Source organism: Callithrix jacchus, chromosome 13, assembly GCF_049354715.1.
Source record: "Callithrix jacchus isolate 240 chromosome 13, calJac240_pri, whole genome shotgun sequence".
NCBI lineage: Eukaryota > Metazoa > Chordata > Mammalia > Primates > Cebidae > Callithrix > Callithrix jacchus.
Genome location: NC_133514.1, coordinates 98,039,649 through 98,065,994, shown reverse-complemented (window position 1 = coordinate 98,065,994; position 26,346 = coordinate 98,039,649). Strand labels below are relative to the sequence as shown.

The window sequence follows — 26,346 nt, the reverse complement described above, 5'->3', positions numbered from 1 at the left end:
AGTGCACACACTTTTGACAGCAACACTAACAAGTTTCCCTTTCAGGTATTAATTCTCCATGGCTGGCCCTTATGGAATATCCTAGGGAAATGGGAATGTGGGCAGACAGACTGTTGAAGAACCAAGGGAGAAGATTTGATCGTAGTTTGTTTGTTTGTTTTACCGCTTCCTGGTTTTCTGGTCTCACAGCACTTGGTACACACAGTTTGTAACATTCAATCACGGATTTGCTTACACAGCTTTTTGGAATCTTTTCTTTTTTTGGCTCGTGGGCATTTCGTGGTCTACAATTAAAATGTAAAGCACTTTAGAGTGGGCACTTTAACTTATACTTTCCATCTTTCTTGTCTCTGCCCAGAAGAAAGCTTGGCACACAGTAGCCTGAAAATGAATGCCTGTGATGATATGAAGAAAACCGCAACTTCTTAGCTACAGGAAATGGAATTCTTTTGTAGGGAAAAATATTGATGACAAAACTCTTTTTAAAAAGCACTGTTTTGGGGTAAAACTGAGCTTCAGGTTGGCATCTAGGATTCACAAGGAAGAGGAAAATGATTGGAGGACTGAGTGAGGCTCAGGACAGAAAAGACATAGTCATTGGGGAAAGAAAGAAAGAACTCTCATTATTAATCAAGATTTTGGAGAAATTTGCTCTTTCGTGTGCAATGCAAAGTTTTTCCCTCCCTGGTCAGCTTTCCATGCCCCCACCCCCAACCCCAGACACTACCAACCATCTTTAGTGAAGTTAAAGACATGCTGAGATTCACTGCAGTATGAGCAATGGGCAAAACCAGAGAGCACAGATAGGGACCAGAAAAGGTTTTGAATTTGGCAGTGGGTTTTTAGAAAGGCACATAGCTTTGAACTAGTGATATTGCTTCCTATCCTAAATGTTCTTCTAATATTTTGTCTCCTATTTTAGCCTATTTTTAGATCCTTTGTGTTGGTTTCCTCAGAGTTCTATTCTTGACTCCTCTTCCTCCATACACATTCACTGGATAATCTTATCCACTTCACCAGCTCAATTGTAGCCTGTAAATTGAGAAGCCCAAAATTAGAAATCTAGTGCTTCCCTGCCTTTCACACTGGGTGCCTAATTACCCGTTGGATACTTCCACCTGGAGGAAACTCAGGTACCTCCAACTTCATACACCCAAAACCAAACTGGCCACTCTTCTTGATTTATTTTCTGTCTATGATATCACCATCCTGGTTGCCATGATCTCTTCCTCCTTCACTTGCTGTCTACAGTTAACACATGTCTTTTGACCTTCTCATTTCTTACTCTGCCCCTGCTCTACTTCCAAACTCACTCTTTCTCACCTGGACAACTTCAACAGCTTTCTCATTAGGCTTCCTGTATCCAGTTTTTTGGGACCCTACTCCTATCACCACTCCATTTCTTCCCATAGATTATATCAATGCTCCATGAAAGACATTTTAATGATTATACATCACTCATAAGCCAATGCACAAACTCCTTAAAAAGCTGTCAAGGCTCTGCAGGAAGTGATCTTTGTTCATCTCTCCAGCTTCATCTCTTTGACTACCCATAGACATGTTGATCTTCTTTTAGTTCTTAGAAAGTTCACTCTGCTCCCCTGGGCTTTCACACATGCTGGTCTTTCTGTGGGTTACCTTGTCTCTGTGCTTCCTTTACTTCCTACCCTTCCTTTATCCAGGATAGCACTCACTCATACACTGTGCATGAGTACATTCATAATGGTATCAGAGGAAATATCACTTCTCCAAGGGAACTTCCCAAGACAGTATGTGGGCTATGGGCTCCTCCTGGTGGGCCTGCCTATGCCTTTGTTTTCTTGTTACTATTCTAAGGCTCCATTGCAATTGTTTTTTCATCCAAATTCTATCCTAGACTGTAAGCTCCAAGGGGAAGGGAGCTGTGTTTCTAACTTGCTATCTGTCATATTTTTATGGCTCAGAACGTGGTATTTGCTCACTAAATATTTGAGAAATTAAACGGTGCAAGAGAAAGAAAGAAAAGGTAAAAGATATACAATTGTTAAATATTTTAAATGACTGCAACAGAGAATGATACTTTTCATACCAAAAGATGGGAGAAGAGATATTTTCACTGCTATTTATTTCCAAAGTAGGATTTGTTTGTAGGGCATCATCATGATCTAAAAATTCAGAGCAGAAATACCAAAAAAATTTATTTAATTTCTTCTTGTGGATTTGTTTCTACCATTCCTTGGAAGCCCATAGAGATTACAGTGTTTTATTAAATAGTTCTCCCTCTTTGGAAACTAGCTGTACCCACAAAATTGTCTCCTACTCAACCATAATTGTGTCATGCCAGAAAAACTGCTTTGTTCTCTCTTTAAGTGCGTATGTCTCATTTGAGGACAAGACTGTGTGTTATTCCCTGTCATTGCCCGGAACATATGACAAAGTTAATCACAAACTTGCTTGCCACACTGATCTGATTGAGGCAAACACTTTCTCCTCCACAGCAGCATGGATAGAACACGCTTGTTCCAGAGCAGTAACAGATATCCTGGTCCTTTCTGTCTAGTATCTTTGATATCCCCTACTCCCCCCACTCCTGGGGAGACAAGTAATTCATTTCCAGCCTTCCCTACCCATCTCATTCAGTCTGTTAAGTCAGCCGGGTGGAGGAAACCAGTAAAACCATGTTCCAAAGAGTTAAAGAAACCAATGACGAACAGAAATTGAGTTTGCAGGATGGCAGATAAAGAAGGAAAAAACTTGCTGAAACAATGAAACTCCCTCTGCTTATGAGATAAGAGAGCTGGCTGAAATTGATTGAAACCGATATGGCCAACTGGAATCTGTACAGAATGAGCTTGCTAATGTCACAGCCTGAATTTTTAACACGTGTTTCCCACTAACTCCCCTTGAATTTCCACATGTGACCCCGACATAGCAAGCAGACATAAGTGCGCATGTCCAAGGACTTTCCAGCCCTCCCCTTTCCTTCCACCAATCACCTGTTAATCTCAGAACCCACCCCCCGCGCCCCAACCTTTTCTTAAAAAAAAAAAAAAAAATACTGCTTCAAAAGCCAGAACAAAAGGACAGATTTGAGCTTGACACTCCTGTCTCCCTGTGAGTCAATTTACAATAAAACCTTTCCTTTTCTCAAAATCCAGTGCCATAGTATTGGCTTCTAGTGCATTGAGCAGCATGCCCCGTTTGCTCGAGGATACTAGGATCACAGAAGATACAAACCCCAAAGTTAATTACCACTCTTCCCAGTCACTGGGAATGAAGGCTGTGCCCTACATCCTTTAGTTTTCCTTAAGGACCATGTGTTTCCTCTTCCTTCCCATGATGTGACTTCTGCCAATATCTATTATCTTCCATGGATTGCACTGCCAGATGTCCTTAGGCACAGGGCTGAGGTGTGAGGCATTGCTTATCTTGTTGCTTAGCTACACCTTATATATACACACAGAATGCAAAATTCTCAAGGGATGAATAACCCAAGTGTTACGAAGACTGCCCTGAGTCTTCCCCATTTCCCCCATAGAGCAGCTGCCTTCAGGGGACAGACAGAGAAGGCTGCCATCATGCAAGGCTGACATATCATGTGTGAGGACATATGGGAACCACATTTTCTCATATTACTTCTTCAAAAATGAATTAAAGTGCTCTATAAAACATACATCTTTGTGACAACAAAACTGACATATGAACAGAGATTCTTGTGAGGAATGGCTTCAGAGGAACCAGCAGTGTTGAAGGGTGTGTGTAAATGGAATTCACAGTCAAAAAAGCTAACAGAGAGGGCCCAGCACCTCTCCTGGCGTTTACACTCACTGAAAGCGAGAACACTTTGGATGCATTTCAAAGACGGAAGTGTTTACAAGCATAAGCATAATAAGACATAAGATGCAGAATTTGGAGGTATGTGCTTTCTAAATATCCTCTCTGCCAAGTTTTTGCCACTTTTAATTTAATCTAATATTGAAAAGCTTCATTAGCTTAGGGTCTTTAGCACTTTGAAATTTTGTTCCCCAAAAAATATTTTTTCACCTAGCAATAGAATAGTACCAAATGGGGGTGAAGGGGAGAAAGCAAACAAAACACACTGCCATGTGTGTACCTATGCAACTGTATTGCATGCTCTTCACATGTACCCCAAAACCTAAAATGCAATAAAAAAAAAAGAATAGTACCTCCAGCTCTTAGGAATTACCACCACTATCTACCGAGTATTATCTTGGACACTGTACCAGAGACAATGCTGAAAGGTCAGGCAAGATCTCCACACCTGTAAAGCTGACAATTTTATTGGAGTGAGAAGGCCCCAAGTAAATCAGTGAACAACAGTTAAAGATACAAATAGAATACTAATCTTATGACAAGGTGGCATATTACTTTAGACCTTAATGGTGAAATAACTGGTGTTTGCAGGAGTTCAGAGGAAAAGTGGGAGTTTGTTTCAGCTGGGGTGTTCAGACAGGCTTCATAGAGGAGATGAAATATGAGCTAGGCCTGGTGCAAGGAGAGGATCAGAAAAAGTGGGAAGAGAGTAAAATATTCTAGCTGGAGGGTAATTGTTTACAATCAGTCTGAAAGGACAAAGCCAGTCACATGGCATGGGACAAAGAAGCTGTGCTGAAATAAGAGAGAGACAAGAAAGATCTTAATATTCTTTCTTCAACTCCCTCTTCAAGTAGCACTTGTAACAGCATTTATTTCCCATCTTCATTCAATTAAATTATGAAAACCCCCCTTTTTTTCTTCTAAAAAGTGCAAAGACAATGCATAACAAGAATCGCCAGAGATATGTTTGAAAGTCTGATTTTTGAAATTTGTACCAACTGCACAGTGCTACTGAGGTTAATTACAACCCATTTATATTTATTTCTGGATACTAATGTCTAATTTGAAACCAGCAGAAGAGTTGCATATTATTTGTTTTTCAAGTTTACATATAGCATTCCTTTTAAAGTAAGTTTTTCTGAGCTATGTGTAGCTACAAATAAAGCAATTTACTATTACCGCTCTTGTCCTGCAGTGTCCCAAAGCTGAAGATGCACTTTAAATGCTTTCCCTGAAGATCCATTTGGTCCTTGTGTATTATAAACCTGAAATACATAACGTTCATTAGTTGAGGTTGCTTTGGATTTTGTCAACACTCAAATTCTCTGGGTTCACTCAGCATGTTTTTTCTCAATTACTGTAATCAAAGTTCATAGTGCAGAATAAATATTTGCTCTATTTTTTTCCAGAATTATCACATGTACTCTCACTTTTAAATGTCAAGTGCAAGTATGATTTTCAACACAGTTTAGGCATATTGCAAACTTAAATTAGACGCCTTCTGTCATTTTCTCATGAGGCAGCAAACATCAGATTTAGGACCCAAGTTCTAGGTTCAAATGCAAACTCTTCATTTAACCTCTTTGAGGCTTATTTTCTTATCTCTAAATAGAGAACCGACCCCTTCCTACTTTACAGAGTTACTTCAAACTGCAAACTTTGGTGAAATCACAGATGTTAAAGCATTTTTAAAACAGTAAAGTGTTTTATAAATACACAAATATTCTTTACTGAAAAATATACTTTCAAAATGCACAGAATTTCTCAATAAGTTGACACAGGACATTTAAAGCCTTTCTTCACTAGTCATTTAGTCAAAGGCTCTTTTTAGGTAAGTTTAATTTTTTAAAAAAAATTCTGGCCTTTTTATTGTTGAAGCAAAGCCCAAAACATTTAATATTACTCAGTTTCCTTAAGTATAGTTTAGTGAATATGTTTTAAAGGGAAAATTTTGCAAGGACATATACCCAGATAAAAGAAAGGACGGAAGGCAGGAAAACCCTGAATAAGTTATTAGGGAGTTTGCTAAGCCTGCAGGATCATGTACTGACTTTCAGATAAGGTCCAGAACATTATAAGAAACATGATTCAACTTGCCAGGCAATGGCTTCCAACTACCATTCTTTTGTTTTTTTCCCCAGTTCTCAAGGAATGAGTAGATTTGTGACATCAACTGGAAGCCATAGCCATTTGGCAATCAAGAATACCCAGGGTGGCAGTAAATCTGGCTGAGCTTCTGTGCCTATGCTACACATCTCACATGTCATAATATCCTTATTCCTGTCAATAGCGTCTAGCATAGGAGAAGGAAGTGGTTGTGATTCTCACTTAAACTCCCTTATCTTGGAAAATAGCATGATTGGTCTCACATTCTGTTCATAAGAAGCCAGTGATTGATGGCTGAGTCTACACATAAATAAAAATGCAGCAAGAACTTACAAAGCTTGTGTTCCAGATATTTGCCAATCATGCTTTTAACTTCTTTCTTAAGAGTGGGGAAATGATCACTTGCTCTTATAGAGGAATTTAAGTCAGATTAGAGTTAATGTTTTTAGATTCTAATAATTCACATTTTGAAAGATTTCTTAAGAATTCATGGAAAACACACATACAAATCTGTAAAATATTGACTTGGGTTGCCTTGTGTAATTTGGGAGATGAGAGAGTGCCACTTAATATATTTTTTAAGAAAAATGTTATTTATAGCTGAAAAGTAGTAAATAATATTCTAAAATAAAGTGACAGGTTATGAATTTCATGTGACAAAAGACAGACTTGAATGCAATCAACATAGCTTCTGGATTCTTATTTTATATAGGGGGATGAGTGACAAGTACGATTAAAAACTCACCACACGTTTTTCCCGAAAGTCTATTCCTACTGTAGTGATGAATTTGGGATTGAATTTATTGTCTGTGTATCTGTAAAGAAATGTTGTCTTCCCCACCCCTGAATCTCCGAGGGCCAGGAGTTTGATCAGATAGTCATAGTCTCCATCGGTCATAGTGATGGTCTTGGTCGGTCTGCAAAGGAAAGGGGAAAAAAGTGTGATGATGAAAGTTGATTTTCCTTTGCCTTATATCAAAATCCAACACAAATTTAATTTTCAGGGTTAAAAAGTCTAATACCTCTATTCTGCCATATTCAAAATTAATTTGATCAAAGCAGCTTTCAGGGTGAAGGCACATCTAGTATTTCACTGGGTACAAATCTTTTTACATCACATCATCTAATATGGAAAAATATGTGAAATACCAATTGCCACAGTATATTAGTCTGTTCTCATACTGCTGTAAAGAACTGCCTGAGACTTGGTAGTTTATAAAGGAAAGATGTTTGACTTACAGTTCCACAGTTCTGCATGGCTAGGGAGGCCTCAAGACACTTAAAATCATGGCAGAAGGACTCTCTTAATAGGTGGCAGGAGAGAGAATCAGAGCTGAGCAAAGGGTGAAGCCCCTTGTAAAATCATCAGATCTTGTGAGAACTCACTTACTATCATGAGAACAGCATGAACAGCATGAGGATAACTGCCCTCATGATTAAATTGCCTCCCACTGTGTCCTTCCCCCGACACAAGGAGACTATGGAAACTATAATTCAAGGAAAGATTTGGGTAGGGACACAGTCAAACCATATCACACAGCAGTAGTAGAACTTAAAGTAAAAAGTCATAGACTTGTGTTTTAAAACCAGCACATTTGGGATTAACAGGATGGTATTAGGAAGAGGAGAGAGTCACAGGGGACAGAAAACCCAGTCCAAGACGATGCAGATATCCTAGAGAAAGGCAGCACTTATAGACAGATAATGGAAGAAAAAAGCAGAGGGATCTCTTTTGCATCTAAACATGCAGGATGAGCCTTCTATATAATTTGTACACAAATCATTCCCTTTTAATTAAAAAAAAATTTAACAACTGGAATGAAAACCTTTAAACCTGTACTGGTAACACCAAGAATACCAGGACATGTATTTGAATGACACAATTACCTACCTGGTGAAATATCCACTCCTGAGTTGAGCAAAATAATTTACTGTTTGGTACAACTTCCTGAATCATGGGTTATAATTAATAGAAATTAGCTTGTCATATATGTAAAGGAAGGCCTATGAAGATTTTCTAGAATGCAAAGGTTTATCTCATTATTATATGAGGAGGAATACTTCCCCACTTCTGAAGATCCAGAAAACACTGTATTCTTTAAGCCTTCCAGGATAATTAAAATCAAATGTCAACAACAGCCTATTCTATGGACATGATATGGTTAGGCTTTGTGTCCTCATCCAAATCTCATCTTGAATCGTAATCCCCATAATCCCCACAAGTCAAGGGAGAGATCAGCTGGAGGTAATTGAATCATGGGGGTGGTTTGCCCAAGCTGTTCTTATGATAGTCAGTGATTTCTCACAAGATTCGATAGTTTTATAAGGGGCCCTTCCCCCTTTGCTATCTCCCTTTCTCCTGCTGCTTTGTGAAGAAGGGGCCTTGCTTTCCCTTTGCCTTCCACCATGATTGTAAGTTTCCTGAGGCCTCCCTAGCCATGCAGAACTCTTCATTAATTAAACCTCTTTCCTTTGTAAATTACCTAGTCTTGGGAAGTTCTTAATAGCAGTATGAAAATGGACTAATACAGGAAATATCTAAAATCACTAGATAATTCTAATAACTTTTTATGTGTAAAAACATTGTACAAGTTCATGTACAAAAAATTAAAACAATTTTTTATGTTGTTACTCTAGTCACCAATCAAAACCAGAAAGTTTTATGTCTTTGGGTAAATAATGATGAAGAATAGAATGAGGTACTCATCAAATAATTCAGGATCATTATATCATTTGGAATATTTGCAATTTTTTATATTATACTTTATTATGAATGTATGTTTCTTTCATGAATTAATGCTTTTTTGAGGTAGGATGTTTTGAAACTTGCCAATTCATACTTTTTCTCTAAAGCTTTTCTGCCATATAAAACACTTTCTTCACTAGTAGAACTCTCTGGATGGATTTTTGCTGATCATGGATATTCTCTTTAAGGAAAAAAAAGATCTAGATAGAACATAATCATTTCTTAGGAAGAGATCCATAGCACCCATCAAGACCAATCTTTCTTAATAAAATGATACACATCTTAACTATTGCCATGAAATTCTTAGAGAATGTCTATATTGTGTGACTGCCTAGAATGGACTGGTTCTGAGTTTCTCAGTTTCTACAAAAAAAAAAAATACTTTCTGGGACAGAGTCTTACTTTGTCATCCAAGCTACAGCTCAGTGGCATTTTCAGGGTTCACTGCAGCATCAACCTTTCTCAGCTCAGATGATCCTCCCAACTCAGCCTTCCTGGTAGCTGGGACTACAGAAACATGCCTCCACATGTGTGTGTGTGTGTGTGTGTGTGTGTATTTTTAGTACAAATGGGGTTTCACTATGTTGACCAGGTTAGTTTCAAACTCCTGGGCTCAGGCAATCCACCCTCTTCAGCTTCCCAAAGTGCTGGGATTACAGACATGAGTCATCATGCACAGCCAGTTCTAAATATTTTACCAGGACTGTGTCATGAATACGGTGCTGCTCTTATTCTTAGTTGCTGCTCTTAGTCAACACAAATGGGTAGCTAGAGGAGTTTGCTGCTGAAGTAGTATGATTTTCCTTCATATTTAATGTCTGTTATCGCCATTACTCTACCTGTTTCTCTCTACCCCTAAAGTTGCTCATGTAAAACTATTTTGGAGGGTGATAATATTTGTCATGTCACTAGTAGAATTGGATGAAACTTGTAATTCTCAGAAAAGAGACAGTGTTTAAATTTATTCTAAGATATTAATAACTAAAGATAAATTCTTCCCTAGGCAAAAGCCTTAGTTATTTTAGCAGAGTTTTTGGGGTTGGGGTGTGAACTTGAAGCCACTGGATTTCATGGCTCCCTGAAGAAATGAAAAGAACGGAGTTTATAAGACACATCTGCCTACTTTGAGATTTTGCTTAAAGTTAGCTGTTTTTTTTTTAACAAGTGTGTGTGTGTGTGTGTACAGGCCTGACAGTCTGAAGAAATGCTAAGTCGTGAGCAAATCTAGTTAAATATCTTCAATACATACTGTTAGGCCCAAAGATGAACATTTTAAAAATGGAAGTTCTAGTCTAGCTTCTGACAAGATACAAATTTACTTAAAAATGAAATAAGGATGTGAGAAAATACATTGTAATTTTGCAAGATAGAATGATAAATTGATAAATGAGTCAAATCCTTGTCATGTTTTCAATTCAAACAGAACAGTATCTTCTTGGACTGTAGGGATCCAAGAAGACTGCAGAAGAAGAAACATTTGCATTTAACCTTATAGCATGGAGGGAAAAGAGACATGAGGAGAGGAGGTACAGGAAGATGGCCTGGGAGATTATTTCCCATTTATTTCCCGTTTGTAGAATGAGACTATCACCACTTGCCAACTACATGACCTATCATATTTTCCTGATTGGCAGCCAGATTGTTCTCTGCTGTTTGTACATAAACCTGCCTGGGGCAATACTGGTGCTGCCTCCCAGTCAAAGTCTAATCCAGAGTGAAAAATCCGGGCTAACACATCAATTCCTCTGTGGCCCATACTGCCTCTTTTCTGTAAGTGAAGGGTGCTGAACACTTTGTGACGTTTAACTGAAAAATCTGTACTTAGTGTCTCTAATAGGCTATTTGAAATATTAAGCTAGGTATGAGATAGTTCACTTCTAAGTTCCTTTCAAAAATGAATTTTCTTATTTTTTATATCACTACTCTCTTCTCTGTCTCTCTACACACACACACACACACACACACATGCACACACACACACATGCAGTGTTTGGCTCAGCTCCTCTTTTTATTGTTATGTGATTTTTTTGAGTCCTAAAATTATATAGCCTCAATATTCTATTGTTGGTTGTTGGTATGGCAAATATGACACTATAAAAAAAATCTTCGGCAAACTTTCCTAGAACTGGGCTAAAAAAATGATGTGGGAAAGATCAAAAGGCTGACAAGTTTCACAGTATTGTTTATTCCTGCACAATGACTGATGGTGTTGCTGGTCTTTGGTTCTGCGGATATAAAAGGGAAGAAAAGGCCAGAAGACTGCACTCAGGAAATGCCTTGCACTCCGTCCTTATCGTGGTGTGACCAGCTGTACCACAAGAACCGGTAGGACTTTTAGATACAAAGGAGCCCTTTCATGGGTAGTCCAGGGGCTAAAAAGAGTAGGGAAAAGAACTGAAATGTATCACATCCATGAGTCTCTGTTTAATGAAGTCTTAAAGGTAGAAAGGAACCCAAGTAATCAGGTGATCTAGCCCCTCAGTTTTTGGATGAGAAGTTACATGCAGAGAAGTCATGTGATTTGTGAGAGTGACAACTAGATTCTAATGGAGGAGAATCCAAGAGTATTATTATTATTTAAAACACAATATGAGCTAGATAGAAACAAAGTAGGAATATTTTCATTTTATATGGGAAGGGAATTTTATCCTACATATAGACAGAAACAGAATTTCTATAGCAAGAATATCTCAAACCAAGTTACCCATGGATTCAATCTATCCCACTCTAACTCTCAGCTCCCATAATTTTTGTTTAATGTAAGTTCCATTAGCATGAAACTTGATCTCTTTTGTCTACTGCTGGATCCACAAGCTCATCTCAGTGACTGCCATATAAAAGGAGCTCAATAAATATTTGTTGAGTGTATAAATTTACATAAGCATTTCATAGTCATGCAAATGTCATGATTAATAAAATTAATGTCATGAGCCATTTGTGGAAGTGGCATCCATCCAAGTACAAGGACTTGGATATTTTTTTTTTTTTTTTTGAGATGGAGTCTTGCTCTGTTGCCCAGGGGAATGCAATGGCGTGTTCTTGGCTCACCACAACTTCTGCCTCCTGGGTTCAAGCTATTCTCCTACTTCAGCCTCCTGAGTAGCTGGGACTACAGGTGTGCACCACCATGCCCAGCTACTTTTTATATTTTTAGTAGAGATGGCATTTCACTATGTTGGCTACGCTGGTCTGAAACTCCTGACCTCGTGATCCGCCTGCCTCAGCCTCCATAGTGCTGAACTACAGGCATGAACCACCACACCTGGCTGGATTCACCTTATCAGTGAGGTGAGTGTTTAGACCAAAGGATCACTGTAGGGCTTTCCAGGTATAGCTCCCTGAGCTCATTTTTCTATGTAAAGTTACACAAGAGTACAAAACCTTCTCAAAATAGAATATTTATATCTTCAGAGGAATAGTTTCAAATAACATGAGAAAAGGCAAAGCACAGAGAAACTGCATTTAAAAGTGAGATTTGTGCTGGCAGAGAGCACATAAAAGCTGTCAATTGAATAGGTCAGGGCTAAGAGAACTGGGCTCCTCCGTATAAGCATCCATTTGCCATCTAATATACCCTCATCACCACATCTTATTTGCATAGCATTTTGCATGGCTCTGAGGATATACTCCTTGCTCCCCAGTGAGGAGTTTGACAAATGCTACAGTTACATGTTGATGTAACATTTGGAATTACCCACGCAAACTTTGGTGCTTTTTTCCAGTCCACTGGATAACAATCTCAAGAACGCCTTGACAAGCTATAAACTTGGACTTTAACGTGTCAAATTAGTAGAAGCTAACTTAATATTCTTAAGGCACTATGGAAAGCTCAAAATAGTAGTAGGCAGATAAGGTATCAGTGATATTTCTTTGCATTCTATGTACATGGTTTCAACAAAATAAAGCTGTCAAGCACAAGATAAGCAGACGTTTAATATTTACTCATTTATCTTCATTTGATTGGCTGGTGTCAGGCTTTAGTAGGTATATTTTTAGATCTAGAACTCTCATAGCAAGCACCTCCTGTTTGAATGATAGTCTGAGGGTGGTTCCCACAAACTGACCTTGAAATACTAGTTCCTGTACCACATTTATGTTCTGAAGGTTAGAATTAAATTAATGGGTGGCTCATCTACTCTAGGGACCTGCAGACTACCAAGAGAACAGAAGGCATGTTTCTGAGGGAAGGGGAAGTTTCTTTAGTATATTTTTTAGCATTTTGTTCTATTAGGAAGGCAGCTAATTTTTTTTCAACCCTTCTTAAGGACTAAAATTAATTGATGAATGCTCATAAGAAAGATTTCAGATCAAATTAAAAACATAAATTAACATCAACCAAAAAAGTTACTTTTTCTATAAATGACATATTTTCCTTTGGCTTAGTTTAGCTGCATCTTTTGAAACTATACAAATATTTTTTCGTGTTTTATTTTGGAAAATTTCAAACATATACTAAATTTAGAGAGACTAGTATAACCAAACACTCAGCTTCTAAATTATCAATATATGGCCAATCCTCTTTCATCTGCCCTATAAATCTCCATATACCAGATTACTTTGAAGCAAATATCAGATATCATAACTTTTTTCAATAAATAATTCAATACATCTATGTAGAACAAGACTGCTCAACCTTACCACCATTGGCATGGTGTGTATCTATAGAGAAGGTTATTAAGTTGGCTTTTTAAGACTTAGATAGGATAAAACAATAAAGAGGTTATCACCACTGATTCCACAGAAATGCCAACTACCATCAAAGATTACTACAAACACATCTATGCACATAAACCAGTACATCTGGAAGAAATAGATAAATTCCTGGACACTTGCACTCTCCCAAGACTAAACCAGGAAGAAGTTAAAACCCTGAACAGGCCAATAACAATGGCTAAAGTTGAGGCTGCAATTAATAGTCTATCAACAAAAAGAAGTCCAGGTCCAGATGGGTTCACAGCCGAATTCTACCAGACGCACAAAGAGGAGCTGGTACCACTCCTTCTGAAACTATTCCAAATGATACTAAAAGAGAGAATCTTCCCTAACTCATTTTATTAGACCAACATCATCCTGATACCAAAACCCAGCAGAGACTCAACAAAAAAAGAAAACCTCAGGCCAATACCTATGATCAATGTCAACATAAAAATCTTCAATAAAATACTGGCAAACCGATTGCAACAGCACATCAAAAAGCTTATTCATCACAATCAAGTAGGCTTCATTTCAGGGATTCAAGGCTGGTTCAACATATGCAAATCTATAAACATAATCCATCACATAAACAGAACCAAAGACAAAAACCACATGATTATCTCAATTGATGCAGAGAAGGCCTTTTACAAAATTCAACAGCCCTTTATGCTAAAAACCCTCCATAAACTAGGTATCGATGGAACATATAACAAAATAATAAAAGCTATTTATAACAAACCCACAGCCAATATCATATTGAACAGGCAAAAACTAGAAGTATTCCCTTTAAAATCTGTTATTAGACAAGGATGCCCTCTTTCACCACTCCTATTCAATATAGTATTGGAAGTTCTAGCCAGAACAATGAGGCAAGAAAAAGAAATAAAGGGTATTCAATTAGGAAAGGAGAAAGTCAAATTGTCTCTATTTGCAGACAACATGATTGTAGATTTAGAAGATCCCATTGTCTCGGGCCAAAATCTCCTGAAACTGATAAGCAACTTCAGTAAAGTCTCAGGATACAAAATCAATGTGAAGAAATCACAAGCATTCCTATACACCAATAACAGACAAACAGAGAGCCAAATCAAGAGGGAACTCCCATTCACAATTGCTACAAAGAGAACAAAATACCTAGGAATACAACTAACACAGGATTACAACTAATAAAGGACCTCTTCAAGGAGAACTACGAACCACACTGCTCAAGGAAATAAGAGAGGACACAAACAGATAGAAAAAAATTCCATGCTCATGGAAGAATCAGTATTGTGAAAATGGCCATACTGCCAAAAGTAATTTATAGATTCTATGTTATGCCCATCAAGCTACAAATGACTGTCTTCACAAAACTGGAAAAAAACACTTTAAACTTCATATGGAACCAAAAGAGAGTCCACATAGCCAAGACAATCCTAAGCAAAAAGAACAAAGCTGGAGGCATCATGCTGCCTGATTTCAAACTATACTACAAGGATACAGTAATTGAAACAGCATGGTACTGGTACCAACACAGAGACATAGATGGATGGAACAGAACAGAGGCCTCAAAAGCAACTCCACACGTCTACAACCATCTGATGTTTGACAAACCTGACAAAAACATGCAATGGGGAAAGGATTCCCTGTTTAATAAAGGGTGTTGGGAAAATTGGTGCAGAAAGCAGAAACTGGACCCTTTCCTAACACCTTACACTAAAATTAATTCCAGATGGATTAAAGATTTAAACATAAGACCTAATACCATAAAAACCCTAGAAGAACGCTTAGGGAAACCATTCAGGATGTGGGCATAGGCAAAAACTTCATGATTAAAACACCAAAAGCAATAGCAACAAAAGCCAAAATAGATAAATCGGACCTAATTAAACTCCAGAGCTTCTGTATAGCAAAATAAACAATCATTAGAGTGAACCTGCAACCAACAGAATGGGAAAAAATTTTTGCAATCTACCCATCTGACAAAGGGCTAATATCCAGAATTTACAAAGAACTAAAATAGATTTACAAGAAAAAAACAAACAAACCCATTCAAAAGTGGGCAAAGGATATAAACAGACAGTTTTCGAAAGAAGGCATATATGAGGCCAACAAAAATATGAAAAAATGCTCATCATCACTGGTCATTAGAGAAATGCAAATCAAAACTACATTGAGATAACATCTCACACCAGTTAGAACGGCGATCATTAAGAAATCTAGAGACAACAGATGCTGGAGAGGATGTGGAGAAATAGGAATACTTTTACACTGTTGGTGGGAGTGTAAATTGATTCAACCATTATGGAAGACAGTGTGGTGGTTCCTTAAGGATCTGGAAATAGAAATTCCATTTGACCCAGCATTCCCATTACTGGGTATATACCCAAAGGATTATAAATCATTCTATTATAAAGACACATGCATACATATGTTCATTGCGGCACTGTTTACAATAGCAAAGACCTGGAACCAACCCAAATGCCCATCAGTGATAGACTGGACAAAGAAAATGTGGCACATATACACCATGGAGTACTGTGCAGCCATAAAAAATGATGAGTTTGTGGCCTTTGTAGGGACATGGATAAACCTGAAAACCATCATTCTCAGCAAACTGACACAAGAACAGAAAATCAAACACCGCATGTTCTCACTCATAGATTACTATTTTTACTAACAATACAGCCTAGTTCATTAATCCTATTTTCTACCACCATTCACTTTTTGCTTAGAATGTCCTCTCTAGCACTACTCTATCTTCTAAATTCAATCACACCCACAGTTCTACTGTCTATGAGTTCTTGCACTTCTCCAGTTTTACCCGTTTCTATACCCCTACCAAAAAACAAGTGCTATGGGTTCAATTTCTAGTGGACCTTGAAAATCTGGACATAAAGTTGCTAAAACCCAAATTTGCTCAAGGAGCATTCTTGCTGGGCACTCTGACACTTGTCAATAATGTTTTATAATCAGTGTTGGGAAAGGACTTTTCCCTAATCTAAAACATTTTGCCTGAATTGAATGTGTTTTTAAATCACTGTTTACTAATATTGATCCATTCAGATCATTGCTTGTCATGCATCTCTCTGCTATAAATGATTACAACTCAGCAGGACCCAAACCAACACAAAGCTATTTTGTCCCCAGGTGTAGGACAATACTGACAAATATTCCAAATGGATTCCATCTGAGAACAACATGAAAGCAAAGGGCTAGTGTAATCTCTGAAGCCCATATATGCCCATGCGTGGAAAGCAAATGCCTAATTAATATGTGTTTTAAAACACTGTTTTGCGGACAATACCCAATCTCAGGGTAAGTTAATACAATTTAGGATTTTGTCTTCAGATAGGTAAATGATTAGGAGAAACAAGACAATAGTATACAAAGTTGCTGTTTCAGATTCAAAGATGCCTTTGTGAGGGCTTGTGTTTATGGGCTATAAGTAATTGAGAAACGTTTTAAAATGCTGATAGCCTAAAATATATCTTAACAAAAATAGAGAGTTTAGTTTATGACCAGCCTGGTGAACATGGTGAAACCTTGTCTCTACTAAAAATTCAAAAATTAGCTGGGCGTGGTGATGCATGCCTGTAAACCCAGCTACTTGGAAGGCTGAGCAGGAGAATCACTTGAACCTGGCAGGCAGAGGTTGCAGTGAGCTGAGATCTTGTCATTGCACTCCAGCCTGGGCAACAAGAGAGAAACTTCGTTTCAAAACATTGCAAATAAACCCAAAAACAGAGTTCAGAATGTTACATCCTTCCTGGAAGCATAAATGTGTGTGATACCAAAGTGTGCCCAGGGTTATGCGGAGGGTTAGGTGTACTGGGTCTTTCTTGCATTGCCATAAAGAAATACCTGAGGCTGGGTAATTTGTAAAGAAAAGAGGTTGAATTGGCTCCTGGTTCTTGCAGGGTTTACAGGAAGCATGTTGCTGGCATTTTCTTGGCTTCTGGGGAGGCCTCAGGAAGCTTACAATCATAAGCAAAGGGGGAGCAGGCATGTCACACGGCAAAAGCAGGAGCAAGCGAGAGAGATAAAGGGAGGAAGGAGGTGCCACACACTTTTAAATGACCACACACTTTTAAATGACACAGCCAAGGTTCTTGACTGGACATTAGAAGTAGAACACCACACCTAAGTGGTTCAAGATGATGGCCGGAATAAGAATTTAGAGGCATCTCCCCACTTAGCATCTCTCCCACTTTTATTTTAATAAAACAAAAACCAATCTTGTGAGAACACACTCACTATCACAAAGACAGCACCAAGCCATGAGGGAACCAACGTTGTGACCCACACACCTCCCATCAGACCTCACCTCCAGTATTGGAAAACACATTTCAACATGAGATTTGGAAGGGGATAAATCTCCCAACTATATCACTAAGTGTGTGTGCAGTTCCACAGGAAGCCACCAGCTTGTTTGGTAAGTCATTTGCACTGCTGAGGTTTGAGGTGGAGAGAGAGGCAGGCAAGCTCCTAATTTTTCTCCTGGGTTCCTGTTGAACCTTGCTTTTCCCACTTCATGTCCACCTTTCTTTGCTGCCCCAGGTTCTGCAAGCTTCAGGTTCATAAGACATAAAAGCAGGCCGGGCGCAGTGGCTCACACCTGTAATTCCAGCACTTTGGGAGGCCGAGGCGGGTGGATCATGAGGTCAAGAGATCGAGACCATCCTGGTCAACATGGTGAAACCCCATCTCTACTAAAAATACAAAAAATTAGCTGGGCATGGTGGCGCATGCCTGTAATTCCAGCTACTCAGGAGGCTGGGGCAGGAGAATTGCCTGAACCCAGGAGGCGGACGTTGTGGTGAGCTGAGATCGCACCATTGCACTCCAGCCTGGGTAACAAGAGTGAAACTCCGTCTCAAAAAGAAAAAGACATAAAAGCACCAGGCTTACAAAGCCTGCCCAGCCAGCTCCTACAATTGCATAAGGTCTAATCTGATTAATAATGCCATTGTTCATTATTGCAGAATACCACTCTGCAGTGGAAATGACACAGCCAAGGTTGTTGACTGCGCATTGTTAGTAGGACACCACACCTAATTGGCCCAATCTGCTGGCCAGAGATAAGAATTTAGAAGCATCTCTCCCACTTTTATTTTAGTAAAATACTTATTTTAACCAAGAACTCAATTTTGGTTGTTATTTTGGCTCAAATAAGTTGTTAACAATAGAAAGGGGGCTCCCCACATTCTGCTCTTTCCTTTAAAGAGACTATTTAGGCATTTTCCTAATACTTTAGTGTGACCCAAAACTTATTCCATGTATACTCTGCTAATTGCCACATGCTAGGTGTTCTTCTTGTTCTCTGTCTGACTCTTCATTCCTGCCTCAGATGACAGACTGTCTTACTGACTCATCGCACCCTCCCTGCCCAGGATCTGCAAGTAAAAACCTTTGAACTTGCTTCCCATTATGGTGGTACCTTAAATTTGTGCCTTCCATCTAAAACACAATGAATTGTCCCACAGTGGGCTTTCTCTAGAACACTGAGGAGAAAAAAAGGTTTGGCTCCCAGTGCCAGAATAATGGTCAGGAAGGCAGAAATTGGACACAGGTCAGACAGGAGCCACAAGAGTGTCTGCCAGTATAAACAGATTACCTGTTTGAGGGACCCCTGCCCCCGGCCTCCCCTCCCCATCACAGGTAGGACAACTAGGCATCTGGCCATCTGCCAGGTAAAAGAAGGATCCCAACCAGGTGCAGTGGCTCACACCTGTAATCCCAGTACTTTGGGAGGCCAAAGCAGGTGGATTACCTGAGGTCAGGAGTTTGAGACCAGCCTGAACAACATGGTGAAACCCCATCTCTACTAAAAATACAAAAAAAATCAACTGGGTGTGGTGGCACATGTGGTAATCCCAGCGACTCAGGAGGCTGAGGCAGGAGAATCATTTGAAACTTGGAGGCGGAGGTTGCAGTGAGACGATATTGTACCATTGCACTCCAGCCTAGGTGACAGAGCGAGACTCCATCTTGGGCTGGATGGGGAAGGTGGAGGGGAAAGAAGGATCCCATGAGAGTCACACTGTAAACACCCAAGTACAGCTGCTCTTCATTTCCCTTTAGCACAGTGTTGCTAGCAGATCTGGGTTTGGAACCCCAATTTAGTTGGGGGCTCTCAAAACACACTCGTAGTGATTCCGCTTTTTTGATTAAACTCTCACTGATTAAACTTTCCAGAGTGTTGGTAATCCAGCATCAGGTATATGTCTTTACTTTTTAAAGTTTAGAAAATTAAAGCATAGATACTGTTACAGTTAAGATAGGGCCATGGACTGAACTGCCATTTCAAATCTGATATCCTGCATAAGTTACTTCCAACCTATAAATTCCAGTTTTGAAAGACAGCCTTATAATACCGTATGAAGGTATCCTGCTTATATATCCTGATAACCAGCTGAGAGGTCATTCATTGAACTGGCCTATAGTTGAAATGGTTATTTCATATTCAATTTCAGTATTTCCATATCCACTGAATCAAAGTTATGAGCATTCAGTGTTAGCTTATTTAACTCTAAGGTGTAGTTTTGGCATTTCCCTCCAAATTCTCCAAAAGAAGACCTGTGGATGCTCACTTGTCTTAAAATCAAATAGCAAATGGATCAAAGAACTTTTGCTTCATATGCACATATTAACCTGCAGCTCACATTGATGACAAGGAAGGGGAAAATTTGGCTCCTTGTCCAATTGACAGCATAATAAGCCAAAGAAAGAATAACTCTTTCATGGTTTGGAATAGGGCAGCTTCAGACATTACTATTAAGTTAAAAGCCTCATGAAATCCATAAAGAGTAACTAGAAAACTCATAGATAGTTCATCGTAGTATAGAATTGCAGTATAGAATTTTTTGGAGATTCCCCATACACTGTACACTTGGCAATTCTTATGTACCAGCTAGCATAATTTTCACATAAATCTAATAAGTTTTTACCGAAGAAAGCAAATCGTGACTATGAAGAGAAAAAGGCCACACATACACACACACACACACACACACACACACACACACACACACACGGCCATTGCAGTAAAGATAGCAAAAATTAGAAAGGAATATTTGAGACAATTCAAATGATAGTAGAATAATGATAGAACGGTGCCTGATATATAGATATAACCATCTATATATACAATATATCATCAGGTACTGTTCTATCATTATTCTATTATTATCTGAGTCTATTATCATTTAGTCTCAGCACTAAACACTAGTGATTAACACTTTTAATCTTTAAAACAGTGTCACAACACTACAGATTTAACTTAATCCCCTTCAAAATCTAGTTGCCTTCTTGCAAAAATCACAAGCTATGATCCTAAATTCACATGGAAATGAAAGGGACATGAAACAGCCAAAACAGTCTTGGCTAAGTAATACTAAAGTTGGAGGACTGACACTTTTCAACTTCAAAACTTACTACAAAGTTAGTAATCAAGAGAGTGTTGCACTGGCATAAGGATAGACTAATAGATCCGTGGAAGACAACTGGGAGTCTAGAAATAAACTCTTACATTTATGGTCAGTTGTGACAAGGGCGTCAGGACAAATAAATGAGAATAAGAATAGTCCTTTCAACAAAGATGCTTTTATAGAAAAATTAACTTAAAGGGATCATAGACCTAACTATAAGAGGTAAAACTATAAAACTCTTAGAAGAAAGTATAGCAGTAAGTCTTTATAACTCTGGATTAGGTAAATGGTTTCTTAGATGCAACAAAAGAAAAAAACAAATAAATTAAAAACTTTTGTGCCTCAAAAGACACCATAAAAAAATGGAAAATGCAATCACAGGCTGGGTGAAAATGTCTGCAAATCATATATCTGATAAGGAACTTGTATCCAGACTACACATAGAACTCTTATAGCTCAATTAAAATGGGCAGCCTTTGAAAAGATATCTTCTCAAAGACTATATATCAATCACACATGAAAAGAAGCCAAAACAGCATTAGTCATTAGAAAAGCACAAGTCAAAACAACAATGAGATACCGCTTTACACCCACAAGGATGGGTATAAAGAGATGGACAGTAACAAGTGTTGGTGAGGATGTGGAAACCTGGAACCCTCCTATGTTGCTCATGGGAATCTAAATGGAGCAGCCACTTTGGAAAACAGTTTGGCAATTCTTCAAAAATTTAAACACAGGTTTAGTGCATGACCCAATACCACTTCTGGGTCTATACACAAATGAAATAAGAACATATATCCACTCAAAGACATGTACATGCATGCACATATCAGCATTACTCTTAACCCCAAATTGTACACAAAACAAATGTTCATCCACTGAATGTATAAAGAAAATGTGGCATGTCCATACAATTCAATGTTATTCTCCATAGAAAGGAATGAAGTGTTTATACATGCAACAACATGGATAAACTTTAAAAATATTATGTTAAATTAACAAAATCAGAAGCAAAACCCAAATATTTTATGATTCTATTCATATTAAATATTCAGAATGATAAATCCATACAGAGATAATGTCTAGTAACTTTTGCCAGTGGCTGGTGACAGGAGGATTGGGAAATGACTGCTAATGGATATGGGCTTCTTGTGGGGAAAGGGTGAAAGTGTTCTGGATTTAAATAGCAATGGTGGTACAACCTTGTGCATGTTCTAAAAAACACTCTGTACTCTTTGAAAGGGTGGATTTTATAATACATGAATTATATTTCAATAAATCTATTATTAAAAACCCCAACAAGATAAGACTATTGTATTTTCTCTTACAAATAATTTTTCAGGCCTAGCTCCACAACACTTGTTTGCATTGTACTTACTTACTAGCAGGTATCATGCATATTCAAACAATAACACCGTCCTGAAACCAAATGGAAATGGCCTATAGAATACATGTTATCTATGGGCCATAGGATACATTTCTATCAAAAATTAGAAAAGCATATTTGAGACAACTCAAATGATAATAGAATAATGATAGAACAGTACCTGAAATATGTGTATATATTTAATCATATATATTTAATCACCTATATATTTAATCATATATATTTAATCAGGCACTGTTCTGTCATAATTCTACTATTATTTGAGTCATTATCATTTAGTCTAAACAATAAAAACTAATGATTAACACATTTAATCTTTAAAACAATGACACGACATTACACATTCAACTTATTCCTCCTCAAAATCTAGCTGCCTTTTGGCAAAAATCACAAGCTGATCTTAAAAAAAAGAATAATATGAAAATGAAAGGGACATAGAATAGCCAAAATGATCTTGACTAAAAAATAATTCTCACAAATAAAGTAATTTATTATTTATAAAAATGTTTGTCATTTGATAAAGTCCCAGCAGCCAATCTACTGTGCACATGTGCTCACAAATCGGGACTGAGTAATTGATAATCACTGACAAACAGCAGGGCAGGTTGTGGTCCAGGCACTGCCAAGCAATACTAGATCAGAACTTGAGCGTGTATATAATCCAGTCGGTTCCACACTGGGGATCATCAATATTCCCCGTGAAGTTTACAAATACCAACTCAAGGGACTCTCTGGATCAGCTGAAACAGAATCTCTTCAGGCAGGTCTTGGACAAGTGGGAGCTTAAATATTCCAGTAGAAATCAACAGAAGAGCAGCCAGGTCTGAAAACCATTTTTCTGTATCCTCATCCTTCAACTTGAGACATCTCTAGAGGGCACTATTCCAGAATCTTGAGACTCTGTAAGCCCCCTTCAGCATCCCATTCCAGTATCGAAACTCATTGGTCAAGAAAGGAGCCCATATGTTTACAAATACTTTGATCCTGTGGTAGTTTAGAGCCATTTCTCCTTACTGATGACTATCAGCAAAGCTTGGCGCATAGCTCGTGGATTTCTCCTTCTGCTGAAAACTGCTATAAATGCATTTAATATGCTTTCCCCACTACATATGATTTTGTTCCCTCACATAGTCGAAATTTCCCCCCAAATTAGTAGCAGCCCCCAAAATATTATAATTTTACTCATTCAAAACAGATGCACTGAACATGTTATATAAATGTTTGGATTAAATAAACTCAGCTTCAAGAATTTCTGGAAAGATTTATTGTTTGATTTCAAAAATTTTTCAGCTTGTCTTCATAAGTGGGTTGCATGACTCAATTTTTCTAAGGAAGTCATGCTTCTTTTTTTCCTTAAATGCTTTCCTAGATCGTTTCTGCCAGGACTCCAGCTAGGGAACAAGAAAAATAAATGTAAATTGCTTAAAATTCTGTGAAGCCATATATTGAAAGAATCTTTTACATACATCTCTTTTAAGACTGAAATCACTTGTGATGTGGTGAAGCAGAGCCTATGTCCATGGGGCAGACTAAGAAGTACACCCAGGGAAGTCAATGCCTTCCCGGATATCAGCCACCAAGACCAGAAAATGGGTTTTCCTAACTCTGGTTCTCAAACTTGGCTGCTTTGAAAACTCCCCAGTGCCCAGGCCATACACCAATCCAAGCATTGGAAATCTGAATTCTGAAAATATGACAAAAGCATGTGCACCTTTTAACACTCTCCCTAATGATTCCGACATGCAGCCAAGGTTAGGAAGCACTGCCCTACCTCTTAGCCCAGAGACTCCTCACGGCTGAAGAATGATTCCTAAGTCTCACTCTACAGCTATTAGGAGAGCGAGGTAGACCACGCTCATGAAGATGTATCTTTTTCTAAGACAGTGCTTAGTTAGGAAGATGGTTCCTTTCCCACCATAGGCACCTGATTCAATGGGCTAACCAGCACCAGTCACAGCACAATTCATTGCCCTTATCATGAATATGATATGCCACCCTCAGTGAAGCAGATAATCCATCCCTTTTCTCTATAGAGTTATGTGATATATGAAAAGATATTAAATTTATATAGGCAAATTGAAGTTTCTACTCCTAAACAATGTCACCAAAGAGAAAATAATTTGGTTTTAGATTAAAGATATGGATATGGTTTGTTTAATAAAATGCTTTACTAAGTTTTCTGGCTTTGGGCTATTACTTGCAAATTGGGTTCATTTTCTAGCTGGCTGCTGCTTTGAGGAAGTCATGTCAAAGCTCAACTTCTTTGCTTTATTATCTGAGAAAGGGCAAACTAATCAAAATATCTGCCCACAAGTTCTGCCTCCCTGAGATGTGAGGAACCTGAATTAGATAGCATCCATGGGTTCCTAGGCAAATATCGATGAAAATAAGATGTCTCATTTTATTGGAAATTTCTCACTGAAACATAATTCTAGATAACTCACAGAGCCATATGATTCCAAGAAAAAGCCAAGATCTCATTAGAAAAAGAATGTTGGCTGTTCATTTTTTTAGTGGATATTTTACAAGAAGCATTTTATGAATTTAATAAATACTAGAAAATAGAGATTATATCTACAGAGTATGGAGTTAGTCCAAAGAAGGTTATTTGTTTTACCAGGGCTCTTTCTACTTACATAGATCCCTACAGAAATAAAAGTCTCTGACTTGGAACTTTTCTTCTGTGATGGGCATGATTTGAAGCTGAACAGAAAATAAGGAAGGCAACTACATATGATTCTTAACTCTTATGTGATTGGGGTAAGTGTTCCTTCATCTGCTAAGTTATTTGGAATGAGCTCTACCTCAGAAAATCTAGGAGTCTAAATATGACAGAGGGGTGGGTGCGGTGGCTCAAGCCTGTAATCCCAGCACTTTGGGAGGCCAAGGCGGGTGGATCACGAGGTCAAGAGATCAAGACCATCCTGGTCAACATGGTGAAACCCCATCTCTACTAAAAATACAAAAAATTAGCTGGGCATGGTGGCGTGTGCCTGTAATCCCAGCTACTCAGGAGGCTGAGGCAGGAGAATTGCCTGAACCCAGGAGGCGGAGGTTGCGGTGAGCCGAGATTGCGCCATTGCACTCCCAGCCTGGGTAACAAGAGTGAAACTCTGTCTCAAAAAAAAAAAAAAAAAAAAATATATATATATATATATATATACACACACACACACACATGACAGAGGAGAAAGGAAAAACTCATAAAGGGATGTGTGGTGGGATGGGCAGAAATAATCAGGAGGGCTTCATGGAGGAGGTGAGATGACAGCTAGAGTTTGATAGGGAAAGGAGAGAGGGAGAACTAGAATTAGGAGAATGCTAGTCCTGGAGGCAGAATGTGTATAAGGGTTATTGGTTATAGGAGATTTGCTTTTGGGGGCTGTGGCAGATGAGGTGGGATCTAAAGGGTCATTGTTGTCTATGGCATAAGGGAAAGTGGCAGGGATTGGAATCCACAGCCCTGAGTTTAAACACTCAATTTTAGCAATTTACCAGCTATCGGAAAAAGTACTTAAATCTTGATTCTTAGGATGTTTATCTGCAGTCATGAGTATGTAACACCTGGTTCCCATGCCTTCATCATGAATTCCTCTCCCCTCTTGACATCCCAAGAAATAGGGAACCGTGAAATCCTTTTGACGCAATGTATTTTGACCCAAACTACCCAATGTAACAAAAACACAAAATAGTTATCAATTATTATAGGCAACTTTATAACCTAACTGAAGTCACCAACTTCATCAGAACAAAGGTGGTATAGAAATCCCAAGGGAAAGGAATGACTGAATTTTTCAAATTTGGTTTGACTTCTACTTCACAAAGCACTAGATTATTTCACTAGACGATTTCAGCCACTCCATCTCCTACTGGAGCTCTGATTAAAAATACAACATGTCAACAATGACTAATTACAGCTTTAATGAGTCTATTGTTTACTTCTTGGCAGTAACCTAATCGATTGACCATGTTTCAAACTCATCTAGTGTTTTCCAGTATAAAACATTTATAATTTTGTCTTTGTGAGTCTCACTCCCCAGCTGCTACTGGTGAGAAAAGTCATCATTAGCACAAAGACATCTACAGCTATGATCACCTTTCCTGCTGTTTGGTGCATTTTAAAGTTTAATCAGAACAGAGCAGAAGGCAGATTCTTGGTGCCTCACTTAGAGCCTGCTAAGGTTCTG

General features: G+C 38.3%; 1 protein-coding gene across 12 annotated transcripts in view; it reads right to left on the bottom strand.

Annotated features, from left to right (window-relative positions):
• The window catches only part of RAB27B (RAB27B, member RAS oncogene family), a 308,125-nt gene that overhangs the window by 11,778 nt on the left and 270,001 nt on the right, over window positions 1–26,346 (bottom strand). For all 12 annotated transcript variants that reach the window (XM_078348194.1, XM_054244230.2, XM_078348196.1 and 9 more), the window contains 2 exons: window positions 6,668–6,839; window positions 4,996–5,081 (listed from right to left, as the gene is read on the bottom strand). In XM_078348194.1, the coding sequence (XP_078204320.1) occupies window positions 4,996–5,081; window positions 6,668–6,839 (258 nt within the window). The remainder of the gene's footprint in view (window positions 1–4,995; window positions 5,082–6,667; window positions 6,840–26,346) is intronic.